Here is a 14424-nt window from a genome sequence, read left to right as displayed (position 1 = left end):
TTGTGAACTTTTAACCCTACATCTTTCTGCAAGCAAGATATCGTTGAGGTTCATTTGCCACCGATGAGTGCATTCTCTTCATGCAAAATCATTCCGCTCAGAGATGTTAATGCACACCACCAGGGTAGGTGGGGCTTGAATCCTGGCCTCCTAACCCAGTGGTAGGGACATTATCAGGGTCCCACAACGTTTCATCTTCATCGCATTTAAGGCCCAAGGTTAAGTCGGTTCTTAAACTTCTTTCACTCGCTACTTGTCATGAATGTATCATCAGTCCAATGGATCGCCCACGGGGCTTTGCTCATTGTGTGAATGTAACAAGCCTGGCGCTCTGCCATTGGTCAGAGCTCCACAGCCGGATTACACGTGGCACGCTCGGGGCCCCTGACGTCATTCGGCCCTTTGTCTGCGTATCCTGGAAAAGTATCCGGCTCGGGGCGGGGCCTGCTCAGGGGTGTGTGAGAGGAAGGCGGCGCGCTCTCCCGGACACAAGTGCGTCGGGTAGAGGAGTCCGGGCCGGACGTGTGGAGGCTCAAACAGGATCCGCGGCGAGAAAGACACCGAGCGGCTGGTGAGTGAACCCGCCACCGCCATGGCCAGTCAAGGAGCGGCCGTTTTCCTCCTTCTCTCCGGCGGTCGCCGCTTGGTCGCTGTGTGCGGTTCTTCCAGCATCTCGCGTGTGCATTTTGGGGGGGGGGGAGGATAACTGTCAAAAGTGGAGAGTCAGTCCAGTCCCATTGATGGACGAGGGGACGAGGGGACGAGGGGATGGAGAATTCTAGAAAGGACAGATGGAGGAATGTTGATGGGGATGTGCCCAAACAGGTGACAATGCAATACCTTTTCCCAGGTAGGGAAAAGGAAGTTATAATAAACTCGATTGGCGTGAAACAACTTTAAGAAGTTCTGATTGTAAAAGTGGGTCGGTAAAATGATCGTTAAAAGTTTCCTGTTGTTTAACTCATTGTTTGGATCTGAAGTGTGACAGAGGAATTCCCTCATCAATTCCATTTCGTTTGCCTGAATAAGAGTTGTTGCTATGGATTCCAGCTAATCTGTTTACAAGCATTAATTCATTGATTTTCGTTTTTTGACCCGTCCCATATGTGTCATTTGAATCCAGTGAAGGAGTTTGCTTTTCTTCCAACTTCATTTGGACATAGGATCTGTACCTGAAAAGTTAACCCTTTGAGGCAAGATACTTTTTTTAAGTGACTTTCTGCGTTTTCATTAATTCTCATTCCTCTCTGTATTGATACACCAAGCCCACATATCACCAATTGATTATTTGCTCGTGTTTGAAATGTCAGATAGTTCAGGAGTTCAACACACTTCATTGTTTATGTAATTTTATAGGGTGAGCTTAATTTCTGATCAGAGTGGTGCTGGAAAAGCACAGCAGGTCAGGCAGCATCCGAGGAGCAGGAAAATCAATATTTCGGGCAAAAGCCCTTCATCAGGAATAGAGGCAGGAAGCCTCCAGGGTGGAGAGATAAATGGGTGGGGAAGGGGAAGGAAGCAAAGAGTACAGTAGGTGAATGGGGGTGGGGCCATGGTGTTAATTTTTTTTGTTATAATTGACTCATAGAAAGTCAAAGGAAGAATAATCTGTTTTTTAAAATTTAGAATCCTAACTTTTAAGTGATTTGTCTGTGGAATTAGTACTTATTTCAGGACCAACTTGCAAATTCAGCAAAATAAATTTACAGCTGCTACACACATAATCAGTCGAGCAATTTTCTGTGAATGATTTATAAAGAACAAAAATCAGCTTTTAAAAATGTTCAGTGTGTATGTTTGATTATGATTTACCTAAATCCTGGAGTTCTGGAAAGTTTAGTTTTAGATTGTTTACTTTTTTTAACCCTGTACAACTCTACTGTAAAGCAGTTCTGCACTGCAAGTACACTATTTACGATGGAATCTAGCATCAGTAAGAAATCATTTTGATAAATGCTTATGCAAACTTGCTTTCAAAGCCACCTGCTTCAGCTGTGGTTCAAAAATCAATGATCAATGAAGTCAAAACTGCTGTCACCAGATGTGGTGAGTTAAGCATGGGATCTACAAATCTACAGATTGGCAGTTAGAATGTAAAAAGGATGTAACCACAGATGATTATTCCCAAAATATTTGGTTTATTATATTTTTACCTTGTTTGTATCTATCTTATGCATACTTGTATCCAGAATGTCTTACAGTCATAAGGTGGTAATCTAATGCTGAGTAACATGTGTCACTGTGTAGCACATGGCAGGATTTGTGAAATGGCTTTGAATAAAGTTCAACCAGTTTTGGATGTCAGTGCTGCGTAAGAATTTCTGCGTAAGAATATAAAAAAAAAGAGATGATGCATTAGATGAAGATGCTGTCTACGAAAATGCTCGCCTTCAATTCACACCAGAGAAAAGGAGCTTGGTTGATACAGTAAAATAAGAGCAAAATATTACATATCAAATAAAGAGGTTTACAAAAGCTGGAGAAGAATACAAGTTCACAGAAATCAATGTCCTATTTATAGATAAAAATGCAGAGTTTGTGGTAAGTACAATCACTGGATAAAGATGTGAAAGAACAAAGGAAGATAGCAAAGCAATTGCTTGGAGAGCGATAGAGCAACACTATGGCACTTAGGTGGTAGTGTGTGGGTTTTTTTAAAAAAATATAATTGGGGGAGATTCTTCACAGAGGAAGAAAAAAAAGGATAAAAAGCCAGGATAGTCATATCCGGGGAAAAAGATGATATGTTTGAAGATGCAATAGACTAAGGAACCATACAACTACATGAACTGTGTGTGGATGTGAAACTTTTCAAAGAGAAGAAATGCATAAAACTTTCCAGTTTGAAAGAAAATGATAAAATAAGCACCAACTACAAAGCTGAAACTTGATTCTAGAAGCAGAGCTGGAATATCCTGCTCAGTCTGTATCAGAAGATCTTTTGGAAAAACCTGAAAGAAGGATAACCTGAAATAGAGCAATGTTATTTCAACAACACGTTGGAGGAAATTCAATAGCTACTAACAACACAAATCAGAAGGGCGTGCAAAGGAAAGTATGTTAGTGATATGTTCTTTGTCACGGAAACAGATGGCCCTGCATTCTCAGGTTGAGCAGTTGCAAAACACTACAGCTGATCTCAGTAAGCTATGAAATGAAGGAGGCATGACCAATGGTTGAAGGTAGTAAAACTGATTTGAAGAAAAGTCTGTGATTAAAAACATGAGATCTGCTATAAATGTACCTAGAATGTTTTATGATGGAAGTCTTGGATGTTTTAAGATTTTTCATAACTCATCACTGTTGATCCAGAGAAGAAAAGTGATTCATCCACACACTTGACCCACTGCCATGTAATATGCCTATAGAAAAGTAAAGCTTCAAAGATAAATGGAAGTGACTGATTCCTGAATAAGAGAAATTATAGATATGTGTAATTCCATCATGGTGAGAAAGAAATGAAAATGGACCATTCCTTTTTTTGCCTAGGTTCTAAACATCGAGAGAGCTATTACTAACCCATTTAACACTGGAAGAATCGCACCAACAATGAATGGTAGGGGCTAACATTTTCACTAGACTTGAAACCTGAAACGCTTTTGGAATTGACAAGAAATCTTTGCTCTTGATTACATTCAATTATATCTTTTGGTTGGTACAACTTGCTGCAGATTACCTTGTTTAGCCTCAAAAGTGAGCCACAATGTATTGTAGTAGAAAGTAGATGAAACAAAGAGGTAGTGAAGATGCAGTTGTTGGAGCTGATGAAAACTAGATCTATGCTGTCGATGAAAAAGATCGTGAAGCCGTAGAGAGAATGAGGAAAGTTAGCATTAAGCTGAATGTAAATAAATGTGTTGTGAAGGTGTCAGAATACTGGTTCTTTGGCATGGTGTAAACACCTGATTGATTCAAATTGAGACCTGAAAATATCCTAGCTATCTTTTTGGGATGGAAGATTCAAGAGACGACAAAAACCTGAAGTTTCTTTTGGCTTGATTTTAATTTGGTGTTTCATAAGTAAGATTCAGAATATGTACACAGCAAGGCTACAAGAGCTGTTAAGAATCAATGATCAGATAACATCAGCCAAACCTACATATGTCAACCAAGAAAAATCTTTTTGCAATTGTGCATGAATGTGAGAAATGTTATGAACTTTCTCCCATAAATACATAGGGAGTAATCATCGTTCATTGGAACGGATCTACATGGAAAATCCATATCGACACCAACAACACTACACAGGTTACTCCTTTAGGCTTCAGAGTTACAATTTAACTCGGAACATATCAGCCAGGAAGTGAAATTCTGCTAGCAGGTTGTATTGTCAACACAAGGATATATGTATAAAGATTCATCTCCTATTGAAGCTTCTCCCAGTACATGCGTCATTTATAATTGGAGAAGCCTTGTGTAAGTTCTGAAGGGGATAGGCATCTACAAAAACATCAATAGAGTGTTATCTACATGTAACATTTGCCTGAAGTACAGAAATAGGCAGAGGAAATAATAGCCACCACAAAGTACCACCCATACTGGCATACTGAGAGAGCATTCACCTGCAATCAAGAATGGTATCTCTTCAATGTCTCAGGTTAATGATTTGAACAGTCCTTTTTGATTATATGGAGGCATTATCTTTTTAAAGGGGAATATTATTGAGGAACTTTATTATGCATATTTACAGCCAGTGTGTGATATCACTCCAGCACTATGGTCAGGTGCTAAGCAACAGTGTATTCGACTGCAGCGCATGGTGTGATCTGGGAAATATATTTGAAGGATGATCCAGAATTTTGTATCCAGAAATGTGATTATTTGAAACTTCTGGGAACCACCGATGTCGCAACAGGAATACCATCTAAAATAGACTGTACTTGCGTAGTTACTGTAAGTGGCCGAATTAGATACAAACTTTTAGTTGAACTACCTTGCAGTTTGCACTGGGACTAAACCCAGAGGAAGAAGCTCATACTGACAGTTACATTTGTGAATTAATATTTGAGAAGAAATCAAATAGTATGTTAAATGGTAGACTTTAAAGCAGAATTGTTTTTAAAAATTGACACTGCATTTACAGATTCTGATCCTATCTAAATGTTTTAACTCCTGGATTCAAGCTTTGAACCCCATGATCATGGCAGGAGTGTTGTACTAAAGTCAATGCTTCAGTTCCTCTGCAAAGCTTAGGGAACATACTTGCAGGCAGCTGAAAACTAAACAGTCTGATGGTGCCTGATAGCATAACTCCCTCAAATGACAAGTGAATTCTTTATGGTACACGCATGGTACTTGACCTTCGGGCATCCAGAAAAGTGGTCAAAGCTAATGTTGATGGAATTACCTCTTTAAAATAGCATATTCTCATTTTCTATTCAGTTTACATAACTTAGTTCAGAATGAACCTTGAGTGTAAATACTATTGTACTCTTGGATATCGATCATTTGGCTGGGTGTGTCATGGATGTTGCTATGGTTAACTTGGCAAACAGGTGTTTTGAAACTTAATCCAACAATGTGGCGGTTTATCTAATGGTATTTGCAATTGGATAAAACCCTTCGAATATATAACCAGAAACATGTCCATACCAATTCATCATTAAGTATTGTATAATGGACACTGCAGATTAACATTTAATCACAGATCTGAGGGAATTTCTGAAGAAATTTGATTCCAGTTGTCAACCAGAAATTGTACTATTCAGTGATGCCACATGATTTATTGAGCATCTGTTCAAAATTCAGAAAAATAATTTAGCAATATGCTTTAATATTATGCTCAATTGCTCGTCAGATGCTCCGTTCACTTCTTCAGTTTAGTTCTCTTAATAGTATATCTTAGGATCCTCAAAAGTAATTTCTCTGGGTAAGTCTTAAATTTGAAAGGATAGAATCAAGCTCAAGTGATTCTTTTAAATTCAGTGCATATATTATGATTTGAAATGTACCCTGCTAGCTATTACACTTTAATAAACAATGATAAAGCATTCTGCTTTGGTTTACACAATTTGGCAAATTTGAAGCACACATGCAGACTGCAGACAAGCAACTCGTACTGCACTTCCATCAATGGTGTGTGGAAAAATGAACTAGGATTTTATGACAAATGATGAACGTTTGAAAGCTGTCACCTTCAGACTACCCTGAAATGTTTCATTTTTCCTCTCCACAAATAAACTGATAACCTTCATTTTCCATACTTTTTAGTTTTTTATTTCAAATTTCTAGTATCTACATCTTTAGTAATACTTTTCCTGGATATCCAGTACCATACATGGTAGGATATGAACAGAACTGATTTGCCAGTGAATGGTATTATGCTACCTGGCATTTTTAAAAGCAATGTAAACTCATACTGTTGTGTAGGTTCAAGCTACATTCCGTGATTTAAGCACATGATCTTGTTTGAAGGTTCAGTATAATGTTGAGAGTGTGCTATAGAATTAGATGTTTAACTTGTAGATTAAACCAAGGTCCAATTTGCTTGTTTAGGTGCTATAAAAGACCTTGAGATACCTTGAAGAAGAGTATGCGAGTTGTCTCCATCTTCTAATCAACCGTTATTCGTTGGCAAGTGACACCAAAGCACATCATCTGGTCAGGTTACTTAATTGCTATTTATAGGTTTTATTCTGTGTTTAAATTGGTTGTTCGATTTGCCCACACAACAATTACTGTGCTCTGAAAGAAGAAAGGCATTTTATAAAATAATAAGTGAAATAATTTATTGTTATGTGGTCATTCACAAAATTTGATCATACAAATGTAAAGAAATGTGCACGTGTTGTCCACATGATTTGGTTAGGTGTTTCCTCTTCCACTGAATTATGGGTCTGGCTAAAATGCTTGCTTTTTTGAGAAAAGTAAAACATTTGTAAATGTTAGAGATCTGAAATACAAGCAGTAAGTGCTGGAAATACTCGACAGTATTGGCAACATCTAGAGATAAAGCCCAGAGTTAAAGTTTCAAGTCCGAAATGAGTGTTCTGAAGGAAAGTAGAAACCTTGGTTGTACACTGTTGTCAACAGAAAGGAAGGGAGAACAAAAGAGTCTGGGACAGAGCAGAAGGTAGGAGAAATGAAATGACAAGAATGTTACCTAACAAAAGGAAAAGACAGTCCGAATTGTTGTAGTAAAGTAACAAAACGTTTTTCCTTTCGGTGTGAATGGCAGAATAATAATCCTCTCCTTTCAAAAATAAGAACATGTAAGCAAGATTTAGACTGGCTCATCCTTTTTCAAAGAAAAGGAAGCTGTCTCTTCAATTTTACTACAACACGTGCAACAGGTGAAGGACTGAAATGTGAGTATGAGAGCAAAGTGGTGAATTAATGTCAAGCATCTACCAGCATGGAGTCATTCTTGCTGAATGAATACAGCTCTTCTGAAAAGCGCTCACCCAAGCTGCATTGGTCTTCTCCATGTAGAAAACACCACATTATAAGCAGCAAATACAGTGTACTTAATTGAAAGAAGTACGGGAAGATTGCTGTTTCACTTAATAGGAATGTTTAGGACCTTGGATAGTGAGAGAAGAGGAGGAAACAATAGGCCATGTATTACATGTCCTGCAATTGGAAGTTGCTGTGGCACAGAGACAAGGTGCAATTGAGGAGTGAACCATTTTGTGAAGAGAGCAGTCCTTTTGGATTGCTAATGGAGGGAAAGATGTGCTTTGGAAGTGACAGAAATGGCAGATTACATGTAGGCTGGTGGGGTGGAAAATGAGGACAAGATATTGATACTAGTTAAGATAACTAAAAGCTTGCTGTCGAGGTTTATAAAATCACGAGGGGCATGAATAGGATAAATAGACGAAGTCTTTTCCCTGGGGTGGGAGAGTCCAGAACTGGAGGGCATAGGTTTAAGGTGAGATGGAAATGATATAAAAGAGACCTAAGCGGCAACGTTTTGAGGATAGAATGTGTATGGAATGAGCTGCCAGAGGAAGTGGTGGAAGCTGGTACAATTGCAACATTTAAAAGGTATCTGAATGGGTATACGAATAGGAAGGGTTTGGAGGGATATGGGCCAGGTGGAACTGGATTGGGTTGGAATATCTGGTCGGCATGAACAAGTTGGACCAAAGGGTCTGTTTTTGTGCTGTATATCTCTGACTCCTCCCCCCAGTAATCAATCAGGCCAGTTATTTTTTGAATGTGAAAGCAACATCTGGCTATGTCACTAAAATAAAACAAAGAACTGCAGATACTTGAAATCTGCTTATTTTTGACAAAAGTAAAACGTGAATGTTCAAGATCTGAAAGAAAAACAAATTGCTGGAGAAAGAGCAGGTCTGGCAGCATCTGAGGAGAGAAAGCAGAGCACTGATTATGCTGAGATAAATGGGGAATTGTTTCCTACATCTGATCTAGTGTTCTACTGTCATGTATGGGTTTGAAGCTATCATGAATAAGTATGGCAATATATAGCTAACCTATTGCATAAGATCAAAGTGGATTTGCTTCTACTTTTTTCCCTCATGAAAAGGGATGAATATAGTTAAAATCTGAAGTTTTATTTTTGATTACAGATTATGATTTGGAAGACAACATGACAACCAATTATTGAAATTGCCTCAAGAATAAAGATGTTGTAAACAAAGATCAAGAACCATGCCAGCAACTTAATTGTACGCACACATCGGGCATATTAAAAGTTGATTGAAATTCTCTTCTGCAAAATGGAGCATTTATGCTTTGATTTTCTCACTTTAGAGAAGCGTAAACAGTCCTCAAACAAAATTATTTTATGTATTTTTGTTATAACATGCTTATCAGTTATAGTTTACACTGATGAGGACTATTATAAATTGCTTGGATTGTCAAAAAGTGCAACTAATCGACAGATAAGGCAAGCTTTTAAGAAACTTGCACTCTCAATGCATCCTGACAAAAATCCGGTAAGTAGGATAATTTTGATTCATGTTTTCAATTTGTAGTATTTCAGATATACTGTATTTATTAAAACTTGTAGTAAAGGAGGACCTCCTGTACCACCTTTACATGAATTCAAAATACAGTTTGCAGTACAAGTTCCCAAAAATTAGTCTCTGTATAGCAGATTCTAAATTATAATGCTGTTTCATAAATTTAGTGCTCAGCTCTAAAGAAATTATTTCGGTCCATGCTAAATGCATTCTGTCAGCACAGTTTTCAGAAATTGGAGGATGGTAGTTTACTTGTCTAAGGCCAATTTCATTTTCAATGCATTTTGAATTTGGATGGTGTGAGTTAATCATAACTTTTAAATGAAAATACTATCCATTTCTTTGGTCCAAAATTGGGTTTTCCAATGATTATGTGCATTTAAAAGGTTAGGATTATATGCAAATTATGAATTCTTGTATGGCAAAGAAAATGCAACTCTTGTCGCAATACAAAAAAACTTTGTGTACAAGTGTCCTAAATGTTACAATCCTTTTATGATAAAATTTTGATTTTGTTATTTAAATTAGCAGAGTGTTATACAGGTGTTCGGCACCATTCATCTAAATGTAAATGTCTGGTCATTTGTGTTAAATTTTCTTATTGAACTTGGTGAAAATCAACAATAACTAACGAATGGAAACTTTGTCATGCTTAATACCTGGCTTGTGTCCCACCAAAGTAATTTTGGTGTGAAACCTGAAGTGAAAGATCTCCTGTCAAAATTTTATTTGTCAACTGTGCATGCAGTGGGTCACAGCTTTGTATTGTGGAAGATAATTGTGAATCTGTCTTGTGAGCATTTACATGCCTTAGCAAGTTATTACCCTATTGCTTCCAGATTTCACTAAATATTTGTCCCTTAGGCATATGTTTTGCTGTTGCAGACACATGAAGTGAATAAGTATCCGACCTTGCAGAGGACACTGATATCACTTGCTCTGCAGTTTTTTTGTCATCTATTGGAAAGAATCATTGTATTGAATAACATTTACTTCTCATTCCTAATTGCTCTTGGTGGTGAGCTGCCTTCATGCACTGTTGCAATTCATGTGCACCCATGGTAGACCCAAGGTAATGTTAGGAAGTGAGTTCCAGGATTTTGACTCTGTGAAAGCGAAGGAATGACCATATAGTTCCAAGTCAAACTGGTGTGTGGTTTAAAGGGGAACTTGCAAGTTGTAGTGCTCCAGTGCATTTGCTTTCCTTGAATTTCTAGGTTGTAGAGGTTTGAAAAGTGCTCTTGAAAAGGCAGTGGTGAATTGCTGCAGTGCATCTCGTAGATAGTATATACTTCTGTCACTGTGATTTGGGGATTGACAGAGTACCAATCAAGTGCAGTGCTTTGTCATGAATGCCGCAAAGCTTCTTCAATGTTGCTGCACTGAACTCCTCCAAGCAAGTGAAGAGTACTCCATCGCACTTCAGATTTGTTCCTTGTGGATGATGAATGGTCTTGTTGCTATAGAGAGATTAGTTACTTGGAAGAGAATGTGTAGCTAAAACAACTGCTGGAGATCACAGTGGGTCAGGCAGCAAGCTCATGCTTTGAGTCTAGGTGACAGTCCATTAGAGGCTCCAATGAAGAGTCATCTAAACTCAAAACTTCAGTTTGCTCTTTCCATGGATGCTACCTGATCTGTTGTGATCTCAGGTGCTGGAAAACAGCAAATGCCTGCAGTAATTTTCTCCGACAGCAGCAAATCTGCAGCTTTTGACTTAGTCTTGTAACTGAAGTATTTATATGACTGATCCAATTTATTTTCTAATCATTGGTAACTAACAGACTGTTGATTGCAGAGATCTCAGCAATGGTAATACCATTGAATATCAAGAAGAGAAGGCTGGGTAATTGCTTCTTGGCAATGCTGCTCACAACTGCTGTTCAGAGGTAAATTAATATTCATGCCCCATATCAGCCCAAACCTGAGGATTATCCAGGACTTGCTACATATGGACTGCTTCAGTACCAGAGGACTCAAAAGATGCAGTCATCAGTGAACAATCCCACTTCTAACCTGATGGTGGAAAGGAGTTCATAAATGAAGCAGTTAAAATGGTTGGGCCAAGGATGCTACCTTGAGGAACTCCTACAGTATTTGGCTGGGACTGAGATTATTGGCCTCTAGTACCACAATCCTATTTCTTTATGCTCGGCCAGGTGCTGCCTTTAATGTCAAGGGCAGTTGCTTTTGCTTCGCTTCATCACCCCCCCCCCCCCCCCCTCAAATCCCTGGTGTTCAGCCCTTTCGTTCATGTTTGCTCCAAGTCGAACAGGTTCAGGAGCTGAGTCACCCTGGTGAAACCTAAACAGGGCAGTAAGATTATTACTGAGTAATTGTCACTTGATATTGCTGGCAACAACCCTTCCATTACATTGCTAATGAGAGCAGACTGATGAATTGCTGAGTTGGATTTGTTCCACATTTTATGGACAGGGTACACCTGAGAGATTTTCTATGTTCGGTAAATGCCAGTGCTATAGCTGTACTGGACCAACTTGGCTAGGACACCCAATTAATTCTGCAATGCAGATCTTCAAACCAATTGCTAGAATGTTGTCAGGACCCAAAGACTTTTCAGTGTCCAGTGCCTTCAGCTGTTTCTTGACATCATTTGGAGTGAATAGAATGTCTGAAGACTGACATCTCTGCTGGCATTTCAAGAAAAGGCCATGGTGGATCATCTATTTGTCACTTTGAACTGAAGATGATTGTAAATGCTTCAACCTTGTCTTTTGCATTGATGTGCTAGGCTTACCTTTGGTTGAGGTTTGGAATATTTGTGGACCTGTCTCTTTCTGTTGTTGAATTATCCACAGCCACTAAGTCTGTAATTTAATTTACTGGGAGATAGATCTCTCTCTGCACCACCAAGTCATAGAGATGTACAGCATGGAAACGGACCCTTCGGTCCAACCCGTCCATGCTGACCAGATATCCCAACCCAATCTAGTCCCACCTGCCAGCACCTGGCCCATATCCCTACAAACCCTTCCTATTCATATACTCATCCAAATGCCTCTTAAATGTTGCAATTGTACCAGCCTCCACCACATCCTCTGGTAGCTCATTCCATACACGTACCACCCTCTGTGTGAAAACGTTGTTCCTTAGGTCACTTTTATATCTTTCCCCTCTCACCCTAAACCTATGCCCTCCTAGTCTGGACTCCCCGACCCCAGGGAAAAGATTTTGTCTATATATCCTATCCATGCCCCTCATAATTTTGTAAACCTCTACAAGGTCAGCCCTCAGCCTCCGACACTCCAGGGAAAACAGCTCCAGCCTGTTCAGCCTCTCCCTGTAGCTCAGATCCTCCAACCCTGGCAACATCCTTGTAAATCTTTTCAGAACCCTTTCAAGTTTCACAACATCTTTCCGACAGGAAGGAGACCAGAATTGCATGCAATATTCCAACAGTGGCCTAACCAATGTCCTGTACAGCCGTAACATGACCTCTCAACTCCTGTACTCAATGCTCTGACCAATAAAGGAAAGCATACCAAATGCCTCCTTCACTATCCTACCTACCTGTGACTCCACTTTCAAGGAACTATGAACCTGTACTCCAGGGTCTCTTTGTTCAGCAACACTCCCAAGGACCTTACCATTAAGTGTATAAGTCCTGCTAAGATTTGCTTTCCCAAAATGCAGCACCTTGCATTTATCTGAATTAACCTCCATCTACCACTTCTCAGCCCATTGGCCCATCTGGTCAAGATCCTGTTGTAATCTGAGGTAACCCTCTTCCTGTCCACTGCACCTCCAATTTTGGTGTCATCTGCAAAGTTACTAACTGAATCTCTTATGCTCGCATCCAAATCATTTATATAAATGACAAAAAGTAGAGGATCCAGCACCAATCCTTGTGGCACTCCACTGGTCACAGGCCTCCAGTCTGAAAAACAACATCCCACCACCACCCTCTGTCTTCTACCTTTGAGCTGTTTTGCAGTCTTTCTCCAGTCTAAATAATATACTATTTTCTTGTCAAACTGAGCCACGTTAAACTCAATCTGTCAATTTTTTGCACATTAATTTAATCTTTGTAGACTTGTAGTCTCCTGTTGTCAACTTTCCTCAATGTGTAGAAGAAGCTTTGTCGTTCACAAAAACTGTAGGGTATTTACTTCTGCCTACACTTGCATGAATGGATGCATCTGCCTCAGGTTGGTCAGTGTGGACAAGGTCAAATCGGTTTGTTTGTTAATCCCCTCACTGCAGAACTTATTTCCTTTAGGACTAGGCTAGCTTGGTCAGTAAGTGGTGCTACTGTGCCATTCTCTTGCTGATGGACCCTCACAGAAATGTTCTGTTGTCTTGCCACATTCAGTGCTTCCTCCATTTGGTTTTTCATATGGAAGAGTATTGAGTAATTCTCTGGAAAGGGTGGGTGTTATGTAGTGTGGGAAGTTACAATCAATGCACCCATTATCTCTACAATCACTACTTTGAAGATCCTGTATGCAGGTCCAGAGGACTTGTCAACCTTTTGTGCCATTAATTTCCCCTTGTACTTTTTTCTGGTGATGAAAATTTGTTTTTAATTCTCCCTACCTTTTGCTACTTCCGTTGTGAAAACAAATGCAAAATACTTGTTCAGTGCCTCTGTTGTTTCTTTATTTCCCATTATTAATTATCTAGTCTCATGCTGTAAGCAACCAAAACTCCATTTAGATACCCTTTATCTTTATATATTGTAGAAGCTCTTACTGTCTGTGTTTTTATGTTAATTGCTAGTTTTCTGTATTTAAATTTTCACTTTTCTTTTTGTCATTTCTAAAATGTTCCCAATCTTCTGACCTACCACTAATATTAACAGTTTTTTGTTTACCATTTCTTTTAAATTTGATACAATCCTTCCTTATTTATCTCAGTATTTCCATCTCTTCTTGCGAGTCTCTCTTTCTCAATGCAATGTATCTTTGTTGCAAATTATGAAATATTTTCTTAAATATCTACTGCTACTTTTCTGCTGCTTTACCTCTCACTCTATTTTCCTTGCCTAGTATACTTGATTCATTGTAATTGCTTTTCATCAAGATACTTTATTTCAGGTTTGAACTTTGTTATTCTCAAGTTGAATATGAAGTTCTACCATGCTGTAATCATTCTTGCCTAACAGACCCTTCACTGTAAGATTGGTAATTAATCATAGGAGAAGGTAAGAACAGAGAAGATGGTAAAAGAGGGGGAGGTGTGGCATTGTTGATCAGCGACAATATTACAGTTGTAGAAAGAATGTTTGGGGACTCGTTAACTGAGGTAGTATGGGCTGAGGTTAGAAACAGGAAAGGAGAAGTCACCATGCTGGGAGTTTTCTATAGGCCTCCGAATAGTCCCAGAGATGTAGAGGAAAGGATAGCAAAGATGATTCTCGATAGGAGTGAGAGAGGCAGGGTAGTTGTCATGGGGGACTTCAACTATCCAAATATTGACTGGGATCACTACAGTACGAGTACTATAGATGGGTCAGTTTTTGTCCAGTGTG

The 14424-nt window shown here is 39.0% G+C and overlaps 1 protein-coding gene across 2 annotated transcripts in view; it reads left to right on the top strand.

Moving 5' to 3' along the window:
* Positions 1 to 404: 404 nt before the first annotated feature.
* The window catches only part of dnajc10 (DnaJ (Hsp40) homolog, subfamily C, member 10), a 72566-nt gene continuing 58546 nt past the window's right edge, over positions 405 to 14424 (top strand). The window contains exons 1-3 of one of the 2 annotated variants that reach the window (XM_072579061.1): positions 405 to 571; positions 6496 to 6600; positions 8538 to 8906. In XM_072579061.1, the coding sequence (XP_072435162.1) occupies positions 8688 to 8906 (219 nt within the window). In that variant the 5' untranslated portion in view covers positions 405 to 571; positions 6496 to 6600; positions 8538 to 8687. Of the gene's footprint in view, positions 572 to 3536; positions 3557 to 6495; positions 6601 to 8537; positions 8907 to 14424 lie in introns of those variants that run through there. The other variant, XM_072579062.1, reaches the window with a different exon arrangement.

Source organism: Chiloscyllium punctatum, chromosome 10 (genome assembly GCF_047496795.1).
Source record: "Chiloscyllium punctatum isolate Juve2018m chromosome 10, sChiPun1.3, whole genome shotgun sequence".
NCBI classification, from domain to species: domain Eukaryota; kingdom Metazoa; phylum Chordata; class Chondrichthyes; order Orectolobiformes; family Hemiscylliidae; genus Chiloscyllium; species Chiloscyllium punctatum.
The sequence above is the reverse complement of the archived record's forward strand: the minus strand, read 5'-3'. Positions and strand labels throughout refer to the sequence as shown.